Source organism: Uranotaenia lowii, chromosome 1, assembly GCF_029784155.1.
Source record: "Uranotaenia lowii strain MFRU-FL chromosome 1, ASM2978415v1, whole genome shotgun sequence".
Lineage (NCBI taxonomy): Eukaryota > Metazoa > Arthropoda > Insecta > Diptera > Culicidae > Uranotaenia > Uranotaenia lowii.
Genome location: NC_073691.1, coordinates 79,007,277 through 79,030,814, shown reverse-complemented (window position 1 = coordinate 79,030,814; position 23,538 = coordinate 79,007,277). Strand labels below are relative to the sequence as shown.

Below are 23,538 nucleotides of genomic sequence, written 5' to 3'. Positions count from 1 at the left end.
AGGTTTCGAAATTCGTACGTCCCGTCGTATTTCAAGGCGGGCGGAATGTTCTGGAACGAGAAGATCTAGTTGAACCACCCTAAGCTTAAAAAAGGACCTAGTAAAAGTATCGCCATGCTGCTGGCTTTAACGGCAATTATGCTCGCCAAAAACATCGGGTATCATCGGTACCGAAGATGATCATACCAGGGTCGAGCCAAAGTTGGTCCTTGGTTCGATCTCTTTTCCCGACCAGCAATCATCAGAGTAAGGCACAGAGTAAGCGGTCCTGGGGACCATTTCAGAGGCCTAAGTGGCCTTAGTTTGTGTGGTTAAGCAATTGGAAATTAGTACTAAGTCGCAAAGATACAGTCCACTAAGTTTGTTAATGTTTTGGAATGAGTCTGTTTAATTCCTACGAGAAATATCTGAGGCTATCGCTGAATCCGTCAGGGGCAATCCTGAACAGATGTAATATATGATTTAATAAAAAAAACTGTGTGATATGCGCCAGTCTATCGATTGATTGTCTAACAAGTACCAGTCTAGTGTGTGAGTGATATAGCACGATGTACACTCCCAACCAGGGGACTGAGATAAACGGAGAATCATCGTCAATGATCAAACAAATTTTGCTGCCATTGATTGATTTTGTTATAGTTTGTTAAAATTTGTTAGAGAGTATTAGAAGGTTTAAGTTAAAATGAGAGAAACCGGTGCTCAGAGAGAGTGAAAATGTGCTAATTGTTTCGAATTGTTGCGTTTTGTAAGGCAGTTGATGAATTTTGATCATTACCATTTCAAATGCAAAGAATTCTCTCTTCACTGCAATCCCTTGCTCCCAACCAGACTTGTAAACCATCGACATTTTCTCTGACAGTCGCACAGCCTGCTTTTATCAGTTTCATTGTTCGTGCCATCAAACGAATTCGACCGAAAACTTGCCGAACAGTCGACTACCATCAAACGAAACGACATTCATTCTTCTTTGTGTGATTGTCGAACGAAATTTCGTGTCTTGGTACACGAAAGGGATAATTTGATGGTCAAACGACCATAATTCCCGACAGTTTACGACATCGCCTATCTCTTTCACGCAGCAAAACTTACAGACTCAAAAAGCAAATGCAATCTTTTCTATTCACTCCCTCCTGTTGAAAAAAAAATTCGCCACTCTGCAGCGCCGGGTGATGTTTGGATGTGTTGGTCGAACAATGTGGAATGATTATCTCGATTATCTACGCAAGAGGGATGAAAGTCAAACGACTAACCACACCAAAGATCAAAACTTCATTTGACATTTTTTTGCTCTCCGATCAAACGATTGCACTCTCCACGATTGTCACGAACGATGTGTGGTGGTTGTCTCCGGAAAAATTCAAACGATGGTGACCACTTACAAGCCTGCTCCCAACCCATGCGGTGTTATTGTAAGTGTGAGTGTTTGCTTCTCTTTTTTATACACCCAAAATAATCCGCACGTCGTGGCTACGTGAAAAACTACATAATTTTTATCCAATTGATTTTCACGTAAATTGTACGAAAAAAATAAGTAAACGCTCCCCTAATAGGAATTTTTGCTTGGTGTATATCGCGTACAACTTACGTGAATTTCAAGTGAGTTCAACGCAATGTAATGATGGAAGCTACGTGAAATGCGTTTAGTATTGAAATGATGTTTGAATCTTTTCTATTAATATATTCTCTTCTCTACTTTCGGTAATAAAAAATAAAAAAATAAATTTAATTTTATCGTAAACATAATTTATTTAAACTACCGTCACTGTTCATACACGTAAACTATTTTAAATTGTCATTAGAAAACTCAACTCCAACAACCTCTTGCTATTTTGAATCCTGTGGAAACGGAATTTTTTTAAAATAAAACTGAAACTACCTAATTGATGAATAATTTACTTTGTGCGCCATTCCATTGCCACTTGAAATATACCTCGTCTCCTCGATGCCGACGGCTCCTTCTCACGGTCCTTCCTTTTCTACTCGGCAGAGCTTCCAGAAGCTTTCTCCGAAGCTGGAAACAAACACGAATCTCAGCTTAGAATGAATTAATTACCGACGGGGAAATCAATATACACTTACCTCCACGCTGACGACGCTCAGATTTGCATTGCATTGCTCGGCCCCGCAGGATGACAAGTGTGGTCTATACTGGTCGACTTCCGACGACAGCAAAAAAAAAAACAAGTAAGCTGACTGTCAAGAAGTCACTTTTCGAATAAGAATTTGATACCATTATCATCCACTTGAAATTTACGTGAAATTCAAGTGTAAGTTATGTGAAAGTTAAGTAGCTTTTACCAGGGGATACTTGATACTCTGTGGTTACACAAAATTCACGTAGAATCGATAGGATGCAACAAAATCTTAATTTACGTGAAAAATCCCGTAGAAAAAATTTCAAAATTATTTTGGGTGTACGGGCCACACGCAGCGTTACCAGATATACAGATTTTTCAGTAATCATACAGATTTTTAGCAGTTTAGCAGCCAAGAATCTGTATATACAGATTACAGATAAATGGAAATTTATACAGATTTTATACAGATTTTCAGTAAATGAAAAAATTTCAAGATATTTTGAATAGCCTTTGAGTCAATCAATAATAATTCGTTTCAATGGTCCACCGTTCAAGCCAACTTTAATTGTCACATCTGCAAATTTGAAAAATCTTCAAGATCAAAAATCGGGACTGTAACATTACATCGCTTACCACGACAAGCAGGGGTTTGAAAACAGTTTTGTAATCTGTGTTTTTGAGAATCATATATCAAAATCTGTCTAAATACAACAGAGATTTTTGCCAGAATTTTATAGTCCGAATTGATTGTTTAATCGAGGAAGGACACAGTTTTATTTTATATTTAACGAAAGATATCGACTCAAAACTTTTCATTCATATTGCCCGTTTTGTGAAAGTGTGATTTCTTAAAAATTTTGCAGTCGTAGTAATTCGAACAAAGTTGAACTAAAAAGCGATTTACGTGTATCAAAATGATATGATTAACACTGATTTGATAGTCCGCAGTCCGCAGTTATCAGGGGCGCAGTTGAATTTAGTGTGCTACGCATTATAAAAAGGTAGCGTTAGTATCCGGAATCAAAATTTTATATACAGATTTCAATACAGATTTTTGAGATTTTATACAGATTTAAAAGATTTTTGCCTCTAAAATACAGATTTAAATATGGCAACGCTGGCCAGATGGGCCATAAAGTAGTCTACCTCACTACACACTACCAAAAAAATCTAGAAAATTACATCACATATGATGTAAATAAAAAGAAGCATCACATATGATGTAATTTTCCGTGCAAGTTGAACATTACACGTCTGTATAATTCAAAGACGTGTAAATATAAAACTGACGTAAATCTGAAAACAAAGAATATAGGAAAATGTTCCTATTGGAATGTACAAACAAGACATGAAAGAATTCGACCTCAAATAAAAAGAATTGGTGTTTGGATAAAATTATTTATTATTCACCTTGAAATCAAGTAGCATTCGCCTACCAAAACTAAGTTTCATAACTTCTAAATTCATAAACTGATTCGGTAGTTGCAGACGGTAATTGCAACTTATTATAAAATGAGGCACAATAAAAGAAATTGATGAACCGGTTTCCATGACGAAAGCTGCTGACAATTCTTCACGGTTACTTGTCTGTGTCCGTACAAGAATGCAGATGCACGGTGACCCACGATCCAGCTTCAGCTTCTTGTTTAGGAGAATGATATCATTATCGGATGAATGTTTTTAACGAGGGCATCATACGAGACATTTTCGGCCAATTCGATGGTGCTTTTTTAACTCTTCATGCAAAACACCAGTTACACGATGTTCTAGATGTTGGAAGGGAATCTATAAATGAATATTTACAATTTACCACCGAGTATAACAAATATATGAAACTTCTTACCTGAAGCTCTTGAAGCATAATGTTCAGCGTTGTTCTCGGCTGAAACCGCATTGCCTGGACCGAAACTGGAATGTAAAACATGAGTGAGTAATAATGACGATTGTAAATTAAATATAAACTTACCAGCTAATTAAAACACCAGCAGCAGCCAGAATGCACCACCCAATTGTAGTATTTTGTCTCGGGCAACACACATCCTACCCGGGTTCTTGTGATCCTGCAAACCGTTTCCAAAGCTGTTCTTGTTGATGCTATTTGATCAGTTGTTGATTTCTTTATCGATTCCATTTGTGACCTGAATTCGATTAGTCGGCTCGGTCATCACCGAAACAATCATGGGTACGTCTGAGGAACCACGGCTCGAAAGATTGGAGGATCTGTTAACACAGCCTTCGTGTTGCAATTAGAGCTTTCTCCCGCTGGAGGAAACTTGTCCTCCACCTGCAACAAACTGGGATGCTGGAGGTCGATGTTTGCTAAAAGAATCGGTCAACCAAATTTAGAAAAGAAAATTTGGAAATCTTTAAATTATTACAAACCATGTTTGAAACTTGTGTTAACTCGGCTTTCCCAAGAATCGGTTTGTCCGCAAAGCTCTTTTCCTCACCAGGTACTTGTTCCGGGTGTCGAACAACTGCCAATAGCTTTTTCATACGGCGAATGGCATCGGAGAGAATCGTACGGGAAAGTATTCTACCAGCCGGAGCAAGAATCTATTGCACTCAACATGTATGAGGAACCTGAAAGACAAACAATTATCTAAATTACTCATATTATATGGTATACTTTAAATTTCAAAAGCACTTACCGTCCAAATCATTTCATTCAGCATAAATCTGCTTTCCAAAGTGCCCAAACAAGCGAAAATATCGGAACAAAACGGAACTGTCAAAAAACCGCTGTTGGCCATCTGTGCCGCTGCATTCAAATTGAGGAAAACGAAGTCTTTTGATTGAACCGTTGTTTTAATAGACATCAATGTTTCATTGGTAATTAATTGCCTCACTAGATTCATATGCAAAAAAAAAAATTAATAAGTTTTATCAAAACGCTTCTTTCAGATTATGTGTAATTTTGAGTGTAGTTGAATATTCCCGCTCGTGTAATTTTCAGAAAATTTCAGTTCAGTGCTCAAAACTGTAGAATTACATCACATATGATGTAAATAAAAAAAAGCATCACAAATGACGGAATTTTACATTAAGAAATCGTGTTCTTGGTCATGTAAAATCCCGGGTCTTCAAATTCAGTGCTTTTATGGATTCCGATTTTTTTTCTGTGTAGAGGTAAGTCGTCAGTAGAAACAACTGCATGTTGGGTGATTCCTTTCAATTGAACATATGTCCTATTAAAAATAAAAAGGAAAAACAATGCAGTCAACTGCTTAAATTAATTTTTATTAAAATTTGAATCTGAAATTTCCGTTGAAATAGGTTGCTCAGCATTGTAAAATTTTCTTTCTACAATACGAAGTCGTGCAAAAAATGTCGGTAAAATTGAAAGTCTTTAAGCCCGGTTTACAGTTTTTATGAAACCGGACGCGAACGTGAACGTGAACTCACCACAGTGAAAAAATATTCCGCAGTAAAATGTCAAATCGGTCGATTCTTCAAAATTAGTAACTGGTTTTTTCAATGACAGATAGCAATTGGTTTCGATCAGTAAATGACAGATCATTTAACAATTGTTTTGATCGATCAAAAAAAAAAAAATCCAAAAGTTCTTATCTGTGAATACAATTAATTTAAATTTAAATTATAAATTTTAAGTACTCTTAAAAAGTTTTTATCGATCAAGGAGTAACAAGTTTTAGCGACTTGTTTCTTTTGAAATACTGACTAAAAAAACGTTTTGAATAATTTCTACAAAATATTCAATGTATTAAAAATCACTTTTATAAAAATAAAACAATCAAAAAGTTTTTATGAAACTTGAATGCATCGATTCTCTGTTGTTCATCAACTTTGCTGCTTTTCGATCCTTTTAAAAAACTTCACGAATTTTCCAATTAATTCTATACCTTTTCTGAAGCACACATTCAAACAGAGCTGAATCTATGATTTTTATTTTAATAGACTCTAGCCTTTCGCTTGGTCCTCGTTTACATTTATTCGTTGGGAAACTCTTCCATCAGGTACAATTAAATGATACCCAAACAGATTTTAAAATAAAAAAAAATCGTTTACGTTTCAATTCAAACTTGGAGTATTTTTAAGCCTTTCATTGCATTCAAATGTGCTTGCAATGTTCCGTCATCGGTATCAAATGCACATTGCCATTCGGACGTGAAAATTAACGTGAAATTTATATTCATCACTCTTGTTCGTTTTCCGTTTTCACGTTCGCTCAGTGCGTTTACACTTCGAGCAGAATGGCAGTGAACGCGGAAAAAAATATTACGCAGTGAAGATCGGGGGAATCCAAATAAAACCAATTTTGAAGGGTCTTAATCAAGGAAATCAGTTCTAAAATAATCTTTCAACCATTCCGCATATATTCCACCTTGTTTAGCAATCATAAAATGCAGTATAGTCGAGTTTTTGAAGAATATAAGTTTTTTTTCCATTTTCACGTTCACAAGAGGTGTAAATGCGCCTTTACTTATCATAAGCATTCGTGATCGTAGTTCAAATTGGGATCTAAAATCACGATCAGGATTTAGGCACAGGATCCGGGATCAGGGTTTAAATTCCAGTACTCAACTCAAAATGCAGGATTAAAGGTCAGGACCGAGTTTTCAAAATAAAAGAATCAGTATCAGGATACACAAACGAGATCCAAAATAAGAATGTGGGATCAGAATCAAAGATTTAGAAACGCTAGCTGACCCGGTAAACTTCCTTCTACGTTGAACTTCATAAATCGTTAAAAATGTTTATCTTCATTCACACGTCCTTAACTTCTTCGCAAACTTTTTCGTGCTAGTTCGAGTTGTGTCCCATTTCAAGTTTATTTGTATCTATGTGAGCCTTTCATCTATCAAAAGTTAGGTTCTCGAAACTGTTATACAAACTATCTCTGATCCGAACAACCCAAGGACATCAAACATAACTTCATTCCATTCATACAAAAAAATGTCTCCATTTTTGTACCGTCGTTCTGGGTGACAACGGGAGAATAAACGAAGTTTTAGAAGTGTTTTTTTTTTCAATACATCCGTTATACTCACATAAAAAGTAGCAATTCAGAAATGTTCGCAAATAGCAAAGGTGTGAGTGTGCAAAATTTGTTAAAAAATATAGATTTCTGAAAAACCCAGCAAACATTTTTGGTTGTATATTTCTCATCAAATTTTGTTATACGTTTCATATACATTAGAGAATCATCGCATAAAATACGAAAAAACAGCATTTACCTACCAAAGTTGAGGCATTATACATATATGTACATATTTTTAATTTTTGGCTCAATCGATAAGAATTATACAAATTGGACAATATTCAACACCTTTTTCGTACATCCTGAAAGTATGCGATAGAGCGCAAGTTTTGCTCTCAATGCATGCCGTTGCCAGCGACAATATTTGCTGCTTCTCTCATTGAAAAATTTTTCCGAATGGTCCATCTGATTTTTAGCAACTTGGTTGCACTGCTTATCGCAGAGAGTTGTTTTTTCACTTGAATCCCGCACGGGATAACAGATTTGCAAACATGGCGGATTTTTTGTCTTATTCGATTTATACCGACTTTAAGTAACCACTTTTGCGATCGTTTACTTATTTGGTAGGAATTGCGATTCGCATTAACATTGTTAACGTTTTAAGCTAACATTTCTAATGCGATTTTATGTTTGCTGGGAAGTTACAAGCAACTGGAAATTGACCCTCGGTCACCCCTTGGGGGTGTGTCAATTGAAGTGGACAATGCAGGCAACATGTCCACAAAGAAGATTGTGACTAGTTTGCAAATCGCCCAAAAATCTCCCTAGCAAATTTCGGCAGCTGTAGCATGTCATCTAGCGACTGTTTTCTGTTTAAAACGTTCTCTCCTTGATGGACCATGTCCACGAAAACCGAATATTTAGTGGATGGTCCCGGTCCTCACGCTCTTTAATGGTGGTAGAATTTGTTAAGATAAAAGGGAAGCGAAATCCAGTAAGATCAATCCGGAGGCTGACTATAAAAGCGAATATCTCGAATTCTTCCATGCACAAAATGGTCCAAGATGACATAAATGTATCATCAAGGGCAAGAATGAAGCGCCATTTGATAACAAAAAGAGTTGAAGCACCGCGACTTGAACGCTCAAAGCGATTTCTGTTTAAGTTGAAGAAGAAGCAGCTGAAAACGTTTTTGATAACAATCTATACTAGCTGCACTTTTTTCCGGTTTAGAGGAGATGTGGCCCAGGACGATTTTGTTACCCATCCATTTTCAAACCCAAGTGTGAGTCGGCAGTAGCAGGATTAACTTATTGGTGTTTCGAATACACTTGCACAATAGGGTAAGTGAGCCCTATTTTGGCATGGTCCTTTTCTTGGCATGCCAACATGTCTTTTCATGTTTTTCAGGTCCAAATTGAGCTAATAAATTTTGAATATATTTTCATTGCGAAGAGAATAATTTGTTTCAAATCTGTGCATACCGATTTTTTTAATTGTTTGTACTTTAATAAAGAAGTTATTTTTTTTCGATCTGCATCCGAGGAAATTATGTTGGAAATCACCGTATGAAAATCAGATGAACACACCTTTCTAGTGCAACTGTTAAATTCACATGCGCTTTCAAACGCGGACATTCATTTGAAAAATTTGTAATAAATACTCATGATTACAGTTCAACTCGGCAAAAAATCAAAAAATACTAGAAAGACTAAAGAGTGAATATTTATTTAGGTTTTGAATAAAAATTTAAAACTAATTTTGTTCCTTTTCTTGGCATGCAACTTCAATCGAAATACACCACCAGTGTTGGAAGCTGGAAAAAATACATGTTCATTAAAGAGGTATTTTTGGGCTGATGTTTCCCTAAAATTTCATTTAAAACTACGCACAAATGTTTTCATACTAATTGGGTTGTATGATAAGACCGTTGCTATCAACTTAAGCTTCGAAATAAGTTGGAGAACATAAGTAATTCGACTAACTAAAAGTCATATCCAAGCATTTTAAATGCCAAAATCGCTATTTGGGAACCATGAATCGAAGGTACATTGGTATGCGTGCGAACAGCTTTTGCATTGCAGTCTGCCGAGCAGAAGCCACGTGGTCTCCTACAGAACACAGTGGTTCGAAATATTGAAAAAAACTAAATTAAGCATCTCACAATAAGATGTTTTTCTTATCTAAAAATTGTTAGATCGATGGCAATTTATGACTTTAGTATATAAAATACATAATGAATTGAGTTTGGAATCGTTTTCTATTGCTTGGGAATCATATACCTACTCAGATTTAATTTTTTGGAATTTTGTTCTATTTTTTTTCATGGAAACAGAAGTTGGAAGTTCAGGAAAATTTCGTTGCTTTCCAATTATTCCTTAAAGTATTTGATGTGAGTCGAATAAAAAAAAATGTTTTAGCAAGGTTTTAATTCTAACATTTATTTGGCGTGTCAAACCACTGCGCAACACCCCGGGCATTCGAGATGGCTCTTGCCAGAAGCTCATAATCTCAGCTAACAAATTCAAAAGGGCAAAATTTTTAAATACCATTCAAGGAATTTTTCAATTTCTTACTTTATGAAGCCAAACTCCACAATATGAAGACAGTTGTTTGGTAGTGAAAATAACCCTATATGTCGCAATCGCATTGCGGAATTTCTGGACTTCCGACTTTTTGAAATGAAAGCTTATTTTGTGCTTCCTTTCAACCAAATTTCATCAATGTTTTCAAAAGCCTTTTTGTTGTATGAGTGAAGCCCGGTGTTCCATTGTCGCATAGAACTTTACGCTCAGCTGACGTCATTCTGTCAGTGGCCTTATATTCAGAATAGCCAACGATTCTGTTAACTGTCAATTGAGCGTTGTTGGTAAAGATCTATTGCACGTTGCTGGTGGCCAAGAATCGGATCATCAAAACGGCAAACAATTGGTACGGCGGCCAAGTAATTGGAGCACCGCAGTGAGTACTTTGCATGCATTTTACTCACATTAATGAAAGTTCCATAGAGAAAACATATTTTTGTTGAACTCTAAGCAAGTTAGCAAGTAAATTCTTCAAAGGATGTTATATGGTGCACTCAACAGGAAGGTAGGAATGTCGAAAAAAAGGGTAAACCATGCCTTAGGTGCCAAGGTCGGGTACATTTACCCTACTAATGCTTCGAAATCGTAAGATATGAGCAAGGCTGATTATAATTAACCACAAAACAACAAAAAACGCTATCGAGTGCTGCGCACCCCAAGGTGCATAAAAACGATCACTTATTCGTCCAAGAGAGAAAAAAAAATCACTTCATTTGAGCTGGAAATGAGCCAACTCATCCTAGTATTTACCCATAATACCGACCAAATAACCCATTACCCATTACACCGCCAGCCAGTCAGCCAACTTTGATTGTGTTTTAGTCAGTTGATGAATCTTTGCTCTCTGTTGGTTCGAACGAATCATAAAATGACGACGTATGGGTATTTGTGTTCGATGTAGGTAGACTGATACCTTCCGTTGAGCTTGCTCCGCTTTTTTATAAACAACATAATATTAGTATAATATCGCATTATCATTACGTTCGTAATTTGAGGTTACAAGAAAGGCAATTACCTTCTTCGAGCATGCTTCACGACACGACCTGATCGTTTCCTCCTCCCGTTTCTCCTTCTCGGTGGCCACCGTCAAGCTCCACGCTGATGGGGGTCGTTCCTCTCCTCCTGTTGTCTCCTTTTTTAGCTCCGTAGTCGTTGGATCACTCGATGTAAGAACGACATTACGACGAGCTTCCGACGTTGTCACTGCTGCTGTTACCGACGGCTGCTTTGGGACGACGGAAGCATGGCTTGCTGAAATCAGTGCTGTCAGTGAGCAAACCATCAACAACAACAGTCCAACAACTGACAACGACGGCGCCATGTTGGCCCACGTGTAAAGGGACGATCAGTGCTTTCGGTTGAAGTACTGCAGATCACGACTACCTTCTCGGAGAGAAGCAGCCAAACGATGCGATGTGTGCGATATCGATCTAAATCGTTGAGAATTTTTCTTTCGGCTGCACAAGAAGTCGCGCGCGAAATGCGCTCTTCGATGTAGGTAAAAACAAACACGCGGTGGAGCCTCGCGAGCCCGGAACCGTGAAAAGTAATAACACCCGAAAACGACCCCTCTCACTGCTCCTCACTACCCATTCTCTCACTTGCCCGATCGTATCGCATCACACTCACGACGACGATATACGGACAAAAATATTTCAAACTTCTTAATTATATAATTGCATCATTTTTCATGCTCTCCTTCTTCTTGGGCTATCTTGACTTGCTCCGTTTCTGGGAGCGTTCTGCTCACCAACGTCGTCGAGACTTTGTGCTCTGCCAGATCACTTTATTCATCTTTTCTTTTTTTTGCCTTGCCTTGCCTTGTATGCAATCGACTCCAGCTTTGACTCCAGGAGAAAGAAACTCTTCCAGCGATACGACGAAGACGACGACGAGCTCCGAGCGGACAGGTTTCGATAATTTATTAATTCATGAGATGTGAACAAAACGAAGCAACGAGACCACTCAGTTCAACCTTCCCCCGTCTTGCCTTTTCAAAAACCGAAATCTCCAGCTAACCTACTCTGCTTTACCGACCTCGGCAAATTCAATATTTACAATTCTTTTCACTGACATCAGATGAAGCCGAGAATCCGCTCCGCCTTTCCGCACGCCGGGTCAAGATTACATCGCGGCGCGGTGATTGTGATAAATCCACTTGGCCCCACTTGTCGCCTCACACCGTCGCTCCACCTCAGAGTTTGTCAATTTTTCAATAGCCGTGCTCGTCGATGCCGAAAAGAAATCAACAAAATCCCCCCGCCGACGACGACAACATCAAGAACAGGACGCACCAAAGGGAAGAACCAAACGAAAGAAAAAAAAAATCGGTCCCAAACTTTGCGCTTTGTTCGTCCGAAAATCCGCCCCGTTTCTCGCGCGTCCGGTTGAGAAAACCTTTCGGTGCAAACTGAGCAGAATTTTGTTCCTTTTTCGCAAGTTCTGGCAGTCATAGTAGGCGCTGATGATGCGGAACACACCCCAACCGAACCCTGAAAACCCTTAGCCCAAAAGTCCCGGAATCGGAGAACCTACCTACCTACATACTGTAGATCCCTAATGGTGGAGCCCTGCGTTTATTGTTTGCACATCAGACCTGCTCCTGCCTGAGTCGCGAGGATCCGCTGCAGCGGCCATCATTGCTTGTGAGGAAAAACAAAGCGAAAAAAATGGCAAAACGAGGGACGCTCCTCACCTTCCCTCTTTTGGAAAATGCACGGCTACGAGGATACACCACACCATTCTGTACCATCAAAACATAACAACATTGCACCGTTCGTCGCTGAGAGTACCCTGTTTAGACGGACTCAGCTTTGAGCGAAAACCCCTACGAGCGACCGCATGGCAATGCCAGTCGGTCGTTGAATGGAACCCGGCTTATTCCAGCGTGCGGTAGCCCGACGGAGTCCTTTGACTCCGATTCGACGAAAGAACGAACGACCCCTCTCGCTCGATGGACAGTTTTCTCTCTCGTGAGAGAGAGAGAAAAAGGGTCTGTCGAGAGAACGAGAGAAAAGTCGGGCGGGGTGTTCTCCTCTCCGAAACCGAGTCGAGTAGTTTCACAGTGCGAGGAGCGAATTCGAGCAGTTTGGAAGTAAACAGAGAGGGTTTTTTTCCTGTTGAGAAGACTTGCTCTTTTGCACGCTCTCTCTCTCTCTCTCTTTGACTCGATGAGAATGTGTTAGTGGTGAGAATCACTAACACTTTTGGAGAATGTGATTACTTGGATGTGTTAGTTGAGCGTAGTCTCTTTAGCTGTTCAACTGCTCGAATAATTTTTATAGCATGCTAAATGGACTGCGGACTTGGCAGCTTCCGAAATGTTGAAACTGGGTATGATCCGAGATTCTTTATTATTTTTTTAAAATATCTTCTTTAAAAAAAATCAAAAATTACTTATTCATTATCATCCACGATGAAATGCCACAATCGCTTTTGATAGAAAAACACCACAGCACCTAAATGTTTACGTTGGATAAATTTATTTCGAACTCTGCTTTCTGCATTTAGAACTGTAGGAATAAGGAAAAATTAGTTCGCAAACGGTTTAGTTGATAAGACATAAAAAATATTGTTTTAAAATCCAATAATATAATGTAATTTTGGTTTAAAACATTCCTAAACTATTTTTTTGTAATTTTCGGATTTCTCGTCACCACGAGTCAATCTTCGTATTCAAGTAAAGAATGGATGACTTGAAGAGTCTGTAAGGTGCCGCCATCTGGACGATTTTGTTTATGGCAAACCCTTAGTTTGGAACTAAACAAAAATAATTCGATTGTCTTAAAGACTCTTTCTAAAATTTCAAGATTATATTGGACATGGATTTATCAAAATCATTGGAAAATATGATCAGAAAAAAGTTAATCGTATTCTTAGTAATTCTTTTCTGTGTAAAGTATCTAAGCGTTTTCATTTGATGAAATATTTTTTTCTTAGAGAAATCTAATGACATCGAAAAATATTCAATACTTAAACATCACCAAGAATAATAAATATTTTTTTTTCTAGTTTTCGACACTTTGATTGATTTTTGGAATCTATTTGTTTGCCGCTAATTGCCTTAAAATTTTTTGCCAAATTTGGAGGTGAAAAAATATCTTGTTTCATATCTATATGACAAAGGTCGAAAATTTGAAGAGATCAGCAGGTGGCGCTATCTCAATACTTCGAGAAGCAGACGATCAGTTTTAAGAACAAAGAACATATAAAAAACTGCTACAAATACGAGATATGTTTTGAGTGTTTAGTTTGCCGCTTGATTGGTACAAATTGAAGAAAAACGTAAAAATGATAAATATTGGGCATTTGCGTTGGAAATTCTTTTAATATGACTTATTGCAGCTGTTAACTCTACGTTTAATAAAGTGACAAATTTTCAATAGTTTTTGTGTGAGAAAAGTGAAAAATCGTATTTATTCATTAAGCATATTTCCGACTGTTCAAAACGATTTTTATGAACAAAATAATAACGAAAAAAAAGGGTAAACGTGCTAATTGCTATTCCTGGGTTTTATTTATTTAGGCTAAAGTAACTTTATTTAATCCGAAACAATAAATATATAGATGCATGTAGATATTAGTGAACTAATTTAGGATTCAAAATAACAAAAAAAAAATCAAATTAGTCTAAATCAAACGAATTATATTCAGTAATTTTGGACTAGATTATAGTAAGAACCATGGCCTTAAGAACAGGGTTGCAAAAAGTGGATTTTGTTTTATTCCCAAGTGTAATAATTTTATGAAAATTCATACAGTCAGAAGAAATCCTTTTCTGAATTTCATAAAATCCGTCTTATGAACCGTTTTTCTAAGGCCAAAATATTTTTTCATAAGAGGCTAATGAATTTCTTCCATTATCATAAGAAGTTCTTATGGAAAACGGAAGAAACTGCTGTGCGAAAAATAGCATTAAAAATGTCTAAGCGTCAAGATTCTTTATCATCAGAAGCAGTTCAGGAACAATACGGCATATGAAGTATTTGTGACAGTGATCTTTCCAACTAAGCAAAATCTATAATTTTGTGTGAATGTCAAAAATATATTCAATGACTGCACTTCCGAACTTTTGCTTACAGGCTGACAAAAAGCGAAAGGCTCAGACAGAATTTCAAGTCCCACAACGAGAGCAGTGAACAAATCAATTTTTTAACTTTGTTTTTTTTTTCGACAAGTTGAACCGGAATGAAATTGCTGCTGATGGACGTGATTGTAAAAAAAAAAAATTAGTAAAAAGGGATAAAATTCAAGATATGGTGCTCAAATGATCAATGTCTCTTAAAAAAAAACAAAATCCATATTTTGTGAAATTTCCTGTTTTTTGTGATGACTTCCTTTTACAAAAGGGTGATCATCCAGAAAGTTCATTTTAATCATAAGATAATCTTGTGAATTTCATTAATTTTTCTCATGGCGCCAGATCACAAGAGAATCTTATGGCACACCTAGTAGTATTTTTTTTGAGTGTATGATTGATTGTATTGTGAGATTCATCTCGTTTTGAAAACGAAGGGTTCTCATCAAGGTTGCCGAAAAAAAAATTATGTGTTTTTGGCAAAATAGGTTCCGTAATTCAGTGATTTTATTCATTACTAGCTGACCCGGTGTGCTTTGCTACACATTTCAAAATCAAATGATATTTTCAGAAATTATTCAAATTTTTATTGTTTGATTGGCATTATTTTAAATCAAATTATAACATAATTCATTAGCAACCGCTATAAAATGAGAGCTGCAGTTGGAGTTTAGAATTTCAACACAAAGATAACTTAAACTAATATTCAAAATCTCGCTCTATAAATTTGTGTTAAAGATCTGATAATTTAAAGCTGTCTAGTGGGTCTCAAATTAATCGCAAACCATCTAACTTATAAAATATGGTTGTTTTTTCTTGATATGTTCTGGATTTATTTAAACTGATAAGAGAGCCCCTCCCCTGTCCTTACCTCCACCCCCTGCTGAATGCAGGTCGTGATTTTTAATTATCATACCTAATTTTTTCGTTCCCAAAAATCCTCTTATATCAAATATAGTTCCATTGGTTGATAAGTTTTTAAGCTTTACAACAAAAATTTATATGGCCCTCCTCCTTTCTTCCCCTTTCTACACTGTAAAGCGTAAGGATCTATAACAATCGAAGAAAGATATCTCGTAACCAAGTACCTTTCCATGCCATATTTGTTTCCATTTGTTGGCTTCGTTAGCATAAATTGAGAACATATGCTAACACTATTGTTTTGGGCTCACCTCCCTCCTCCTATGTACCTACTCACTGAAAGGAGGATGGTGTGTCAGATAATCATAGAATCATACCAAAATGATTTTTCATGTTAAGTTTTGTCCATTTCTCGGATTTTGTAAAAAAAAGAGTTAAATGTAAGCCTCCTCTTCCCTTCCTATATTCCCAATTCTATCATCTTACTGCAAAGGATTGTTTCACATAAAAAAAGTATTTTTCGTACTCAAAAACTTTTTGATGCCGAATTTGGTTTCATTTGCTCGATAAATTCTCGAGTTATGCAAAAAAAAATTACCTTGTAATATCTTTCCGGTGAAAAAAAGGTGGGGCTTCAATTTATGACAGAAACATTTCTCGAATCCAAATACCCTCATATGCCAAATATGGTTAAATTTGCTCGATCAACTCTCCAGTTATACTGAAAATTGTAATGGAGACCTTTCCTCCCCCTTTTCATCCACCTCTTTGAAGGAGTGAGGGATACCAAATATTCATAGAAGCACATCTCGTACCCAAATATGGTTCCATGCCAAATTTGGTTCCATTTGCTTCCAATCATTAGAACATGTCACGTTCCCAAATACCCGCCCATGCCAAATTTGGTCCCATTTGCTTAATTAGTTTTTGAGTTGTGTAAAAAATTATAAAAGAGGCCCCTCCCTTGTTTATTTCTCCCTACTGGAAAAAGGGATGGGTCTCAAATAATCATAGAAATATTTTTCATATCCAAATACCCTCCCATGCCAAATTTGGTTCCATTTGCTTTATTAGTTTTTGAGCTATGTAAAAAAATATGAAAAAGGCCCCCTTCCCCTTTCTACAAAAAAGAGGGAGAGGTCTCAAATAATCATTGAAATATTTTTCGTATCCCAATACCTTCTCGTGCCAAATTTGGTTCCAATATCTTGATTAGTTTTCGAGTTAGATGAAAAATTGTAAGGTAGCCCCCCTCCCCCCTTCCTATCACCCCACTGAGAGGAGGGAGGGGTACCTAATATTCATAGGAATATTCTTCGTACTCAAATACCACCCCATGCCAATTTTGATACCATTTGTTTGATGGGTGCTCGAGTTATGCAAAAAAATGTTTTTTGTTTGGGAGGCCCCTCCCTCCCTTATTGAGAGAGGGAGGGGTCTAAAACCATAATAGGAACCTTCCCTGGCCTCCAATAGCCAACCCTGCCAAGTTTCACGAAAATCGGTTCAGTAGTTTTCGAGTCTATAGGGAACAGACAGACAGACAGACAGACAGACAGACAGACAGACAGACAGACAGACAGAAATTCATTTTTATATATATAGATTTCTGAGACGGTTTTCTTTTATTCTGTTTTTTAGTTTTGTCAAACATTTACAAATTAGATCATTTCTAAAATCTTCTGAATAAAAATCAAGTTACATTACCAACGTCATAACAATTTCATGTATTTGAGTCAAATATTAAAAGTCAGAAGTAACTTAAAAATGTATTAGTTTGAAAAAATTTATAAAATAAAAAAAAAAGTAAGATCTGTGAAAACTTTCAAAATTCTTTAATCTGTGATACAGATGCTGTGCTGCGTAAATTTTTCTCTAATTACGGCAAACTTGGTTCTCATACCAATTCAATGTATAAAATAATAAGGTTAATTTTTTTTTCCAATTTCTTAGGTATTTACATAGTACACCGTCTCTCGACATAACATGATGAATAATTTTTTTTTAAATCACTCGGTCCATTGCAACCGTTCTCCAATTTTTCCATCATGGTAATAAAAATTTTCTAAAATCAGACATTAAAAAGAAACGTGAAATGCAAAAAGAATAGTGAAGACTTTGAATAATTTGTTCAATGTATTTATTTCGATGTCTTTCTATACAACTCATATGTTTGTATAAAGATAATGTTCGTAATTTTTATATCTGGTAGTTTAAAAAATAACACCTTATTAACTCTTTTAAGAATCATTCGCAAGAAAAAAACACACACATTTTTGAAAAAGAAAATGAAAACCAAATCTTCACGTTATCTATAGAAATTTTCCTGAACTTATCCATATCAGGGCTAGGCTCACCTTAAAATTTTGATAATTCTGATTTTGCATCTAGGTATACGTTCGAAAAATCAAACAAACATTTGAGAAAACTGTTTGTAAAAATTTCTATGAATTTAAAACTGATTGTACTTGAACACTGATACTATTTTTCAGAAGTAATCGAAATGTCGTTTTATTATTATCAAATCCAGTTTTGATTCTTCAGTTTCTAAATATAAATTTAAATTTAAAATATGACTTTCAAAATCAGATTCTGAGATATTACGCTTTTTGTACTTTATTTTTATAAATTTTCTTTTAAATTTCAAGCTTTCATACTAAATTTATAATTTTATTTGAACTGAAACGAAAGAAATTGTAAAAAAAATTGCAACAAATGTTTATGGAAAAAAATCGGAAAGTCGTATTTTTATCTGTATATACACTTCATTCCGATTTTTTAGTATGGTTTTTCAATATTATGAAAAAATGATATGAACTGTTAATTTCTGATAGTAATACTAATCGTAATCAATTGCAAGTGAAATAACCAAACTTTCCGATTCATATTATTTATTTTTTTATTTACATAGTTTTGCGTCTCACGACATAACTTGACGAACAAAATTCCTAAAATTCACTCGGTCCATGGCAACCGTACTCCAATTTCTCGGGCACCCCACGTTCGCCAGATCACGCTCCACTTGGTCTAACCACCTCGCTGGTTGCGCCCTCGCTCGTCTTGTTCCTACCGGATTCGTAGCGAACACCTGTTTTGCAGGACAGTCGTCCGGCATTCTCGCAACATGTCCCGCTCAGCGTATCCGGCTAGTCTTCACCACCTTCTGGATACTCGGTTCGCCGTAGAGTCGCGCGAGCTCGTGGTTCATCCTTCGCCTCCACACTCCGTTCTCCTGTACGCCGCCAAAGATGGTTCTTAACACTCGTCGCTCGGATACTCCGAGTGTACGCAGGTCCTCCTCGAGCAATATCCATGTCCCGTGTCCGTAGAGAACAACCGATCTAATGAGCGTCATATACAGGTTACACTTCGTGCGAGGGCTAAGTCTTCTCGACCGCAGTTGCTTGTGGAGTCCATAGTAGGCACGACTTCCGCTGATAATTCGCCTCCGGATCTCACGGCTGGTGTCATTGTCTGCGGTCACCAGTGAGCCGAGATAGACAAAGTCTTCGACTATCTCCAGCTCGTCGCCGTCGATCGTGACCTTGACATTACTGGACAAGCAGGTTTGGTCGGTCTCGGATCCGCAGGCCAGCATGTACTTCGTCTTGGACCCAACCCAATCCTTCCTGCTTCACGTTTCAGTTTGCGGTAGATCTCCTTCACCGCCGCAGAGGATCTGCCGACTATATCAATGTCATCGGCAAAGCAGATAAGTTGACTGGATCTGTTAAAAATCGTGCCCCGCATTTCGCCCACCGCTGAACTCGACAATTCATCCAAAATCCGCACACAGCACTGCGTTCCATCCATTGTCGCCTTGATCAGTCTGATCAGCTTCCCGGAAATGCCGTTCTCGTCCATGATTTTCCATAGCTCGTTACGGTCGATCGTGTCGTATGCGGCTTTGAAGTCGATGAATAGATGGTGCGTAGAGACCTGGTGTTCCCGGCATTTTTGGAGGATTTGCCGTAATGTGAATATCTGGTCCGTCGTAGACCGTCCCTCCATGAAGCCGGCCTGGTGACTTCCCACGAATCTGTTTGCTTGTGGCGTTAGGCGGCGGAGTAGGATTCGAGACAACATTTTGTAGGCGGCATTGAGGACAGTGATCGCTCGGTAGTTCTCACCGTCCAATTTGTCGCCCTTCTTGTTTATGGGGCATGGGGTATATAACCCCTTCCTTCCACTCCTCCGATAGCTGTTCTGTGTCCCAGATCCGGACTATCAACCGGTGTAGGCAATCGGCCAACTTGTCCGGGCACATTATGATGAGCTCAGCTGCGATGCCATCCTTCCTCCACCGTCTTGATCTCCTGCATGTGCGCCGTTCAGATGTTCATCGAAGTGCTGCTTCCACCTTTTGATCACCTCACGATTGTCCGTCAGGATGCCTCCGTCTTTATCCCGGCACATTTCGGCTTGCGGCACGAAGCCTTTGCGGGATGCGTTGAGTTTCTGATAGAACTTTCGTGTTTCTTGGGAACGATGCAGCTGCTCCAGCTCCTCGAGCTCCTCCTCCTCCAGGCAGCGCTTTTTCTCCTGGAAAGGACTCGCTGCCTCTTCCGCTGTCGGTGATTTTCCGATTCATAGTGGGTTTTATACCTACTTAAAATCTTAAGCTTGCTTTTTACATAAAGATTATTATTTTGTGGATGAGTTTGGAATAGTATTCTCGAAACTATTTTTATGCATATTGATATCAAGCCCTGTTTGTAAAAAAAATCACAAAATGAACTTCTAAATGTACAACTTGATCGATAAGCTAGTAGTCGAAATTAGTCGACATATAAGGGGATAGCGATTTACAAGGATGACACGAATGCCACGAAGATGGTAAAGTGTCACTAATAAAACTTGATAATAAAATTTACAAGGAAAACATTTGAACAGAGGTACATTTTTAGTGCCTTTGTTTTAAAACTGAGTTTGGAAGATATTTGAATTCTGAACTAGATTTTTTTTTTTCAGATTTTGTCAATCACCTCTAGTTGAAGGAGTATGGCTTTAAGAAGTTCTAAAATTATTATCAGTTTGACGTGAAACCAATCATTGATAACTGATTGAGGAACTAACCTACATGAAAAACAAAAAAATGAGTTTGAATCATTTTATTATCCTTTATTCATTCAATAACCCTTGTGTTATAATTGTGAATGTGTATTTTGATTTCTCGGGTTAAATTTATAAATATATCACTTTAAACTGCATTTATAAATACTTATTATCCCTTTTTGGCTTCAAATATTCTAAATGAATATCTGTTTGAGTTTGGCAGACCTTAAGCCTTTAAGTTAAGCTTGCCAGATTGTCCGGTTTTGTCCGGATTTTGTCCGGACTTGCCTTTAGAACAAAATTAAAGAGTGGTCCGGTCCAGCCCGGATTTTGTTGAAAAATGCCCAAATTTCTTCACTATATTTTCAAAAATAAGCAAAAAATTTAGTAGATTAACTTTTATTATTTTTTGGAATCAAAAACGTTTAATTTCCAGGCTTTTTCGAAGAAAATGTCCGTTTTTTAATATCTAAAAATTATCATAAAATGACCTTAAAAATAACTCTTAAACTATATCTACAAAAAGGAAAAAAAAACTTTTATATAAACATGGGTGGCCAAAACATGGCCCGCGGGCCACATTTGGCCCGCGGCTGTCTTTTTGAGGCCCGCGAAGCTCCTTTTCAAAATACCATATTTTTCTGGGTTACTATCATTTGGAAAAAAGTACCTTAAGCTACATCAACTTCATTCGCAAAAAATATCGGAGAAATCTCCTTGATTTGATGTAATGTAATTATACTAAAAGGTTACCGTCACTGGATAAAGAGTCAATTTTAATTGCCAAATTTTTAAATTCTTAAAATTATACAAGATAACCTGCCGCTATTGAGCCAACCCTCTTCTGATACCTGATGCTCTGTAGTTTTCAACACATATTCGGAAATGCTTCTGATTTTTTTTAATATTTCCTACCATGGGTTTTTAAAAATTATCTTTGCAGCTAATTGAGCTTTGTAAATTTTCGAGTGGACACTTCTTTCTATTTTGTGGATTTTTGAAGAAGGCGGCCTCAGGAAGACAGATCATATCAAACTATCGATTTAAAATCATTATAAATTTCCATTGATATCACAATTATATTTTTGTAGAAACTTCAACAATTCGTTAATTGAATTTTGTTTCTAAAACATCGATTATTCATAAAATTATAATTTTTATATTATAATAACAGTTATACATCTGTTCACCTGTGGTGAATGTTTCAAATTGGTTTTTTATTTTTTTTGCCCAACTTCAACAGAAAAAAGGTTCAGGTATGAAAATTGAAGCATAATTCAACAGATAATTATTGAAATCAATGTGCATGTATGATTGTGTATCAATGATGATAAACAAAATAGAATTCACAGTTGGGTAATATTTATCTTAATGGCCGACTTTTTTGAATATGTCTCATTCCAAAGTAAATTTTTATTTTGAAAAAAAAGGTGCAATGATTATGAATAACCAAATTCATAATTCTCCTGTTTTTTATGAAAAATTCTTTTAAAAAATAGCTGTTGAAACGTTATATTTTGAATTTTTCATTTTTTACGAATAAAAAGGGTAAATTTATAGAATCCAACTCGAAGGTGTTGAGGAGGTCCGTGCTTATAAAAATCAATTTTATTTATGTTTGAACCAAAGCACGTTAAAATCACAAGGCAACAGAATTAAAAAAAATCTAGATGCAAACAATATGAGAGCTACTATTGAATAATTTGAGTGCGTTGACTCTGTTAGCTCTAGTTTTTTTAGATAACTTCAGAAAACAGGTTAAAATTAATTAAATAAATTTTTGCCTTTTTAAGAGAACTATAGAGCATTACACATACTTTTAAAATTAAAAGTTTTGATTCAATGATCATCTTCACCGAAAAGCGCGAGTAATTTTCAATTTTAAGAAAAAAGTTACTGAAATTTTTTTTTCATTTTTCTCAATTCGGCCAAACTCGAGAATTTTGACGAAATTTTGAAGAAAAAATCGATTTTTTATATTTCTTAAAGCATAAAACAAATCGTTTTGCAGTCGTCAACAAAAATTTTGAAATAAGTTAAAACATTGAATATCATGTACTCAAAGACTTTCATGAATGATATCAGAAAAAGTTATAATTTTGTCTATTAAAATTTCCTAAAATTGTAGAATTTATTTCTTTTAAAGCGTTGTATTTCTAGAACAAAAATATCTATCAAAAATCTGATCCTTTATGAAATAAAAAATAATAGATATAGATTTAAAATCTGTTTTAGTTTTAATGTAGGTTCATTAGGATCAATGTTAAAAAAGTTCCACACGCTATATCACCATAACTAGAGGTGATAGATAAAATCTTACGATTGATTTGATTTCAGAGCACCAAAATCTTCCAAAAAAGCCCAAATAATCACCAAAAATTCTGTTCTGCTGTGTAATTAATCTTTAAAATGTCGAGCGCTGTTTTTTGTTGTTAATTTTTTAATGCGTATTCACAAATCTTTTTTTTGTCTTTCTTGAAAATCAAAGGAAAAAAATGTGTGGCCCGCGAGTAAATCTCATTTCAAAAATTTGGCCCGCCAGTAGAAAATGTTGGCCACCCATGATATAAAACAACCCATTTGCTTCTAAATGCTATCGTTTTATCAGAAGAGGTTTTTGTTTGTAAGTCTTGAAGACTTGAAAAACCGATATTTTAAAACTTTAAAACTACATTATTAGTAACATAAAAAAATCTTCAACTTCAAACCAAATTTAGCCTAATTGAAACTCAATTTAAAAGCTTTCAAACGTAGAAAATAGTTTTCAGATATTTTAACTTAAGACTAAGTTAATGATGATTATCTGCAAAAATATCAAGTTGATCAAAGTTCCCCCAGTTTAAGGTACTTCTATAAATTCAACCAAGGAGTCAAATTTACTGAAGGTCGATACAAAGTCAGTCATTGATCTACTCTTGAGGGCGACAGGCGTTTCTTAGT

At 36.4% G+C, this 23,538-nt stretch overlaps 1 protein-coding gene across 1 annotated transcript in view; it reads right to left on the bottom strand.

The window, feature by feature from the left end:
- LOC129754512 (transmembrane protein fend-like) overlaps positions 1-12,001 on the bottom strand; it is a 467,116-nt gene extending 455,115 nt beyond the window's left edge. The window contains exon 1 of the mRNA XM_055750634.1: positions 10,621-12,001. Within this exon, the coding sequence (XP_055606609.1) occupies positions 10,621-10,926 (306 nt within the window). The 5' untranslated portion in view covers positions 10,927-12,001. The remainder of the gene's footprint in view (positions 1-10,620) is intronic.
- Positions 12,002-23,538: the final 11,537 nt, after the last annotated feature.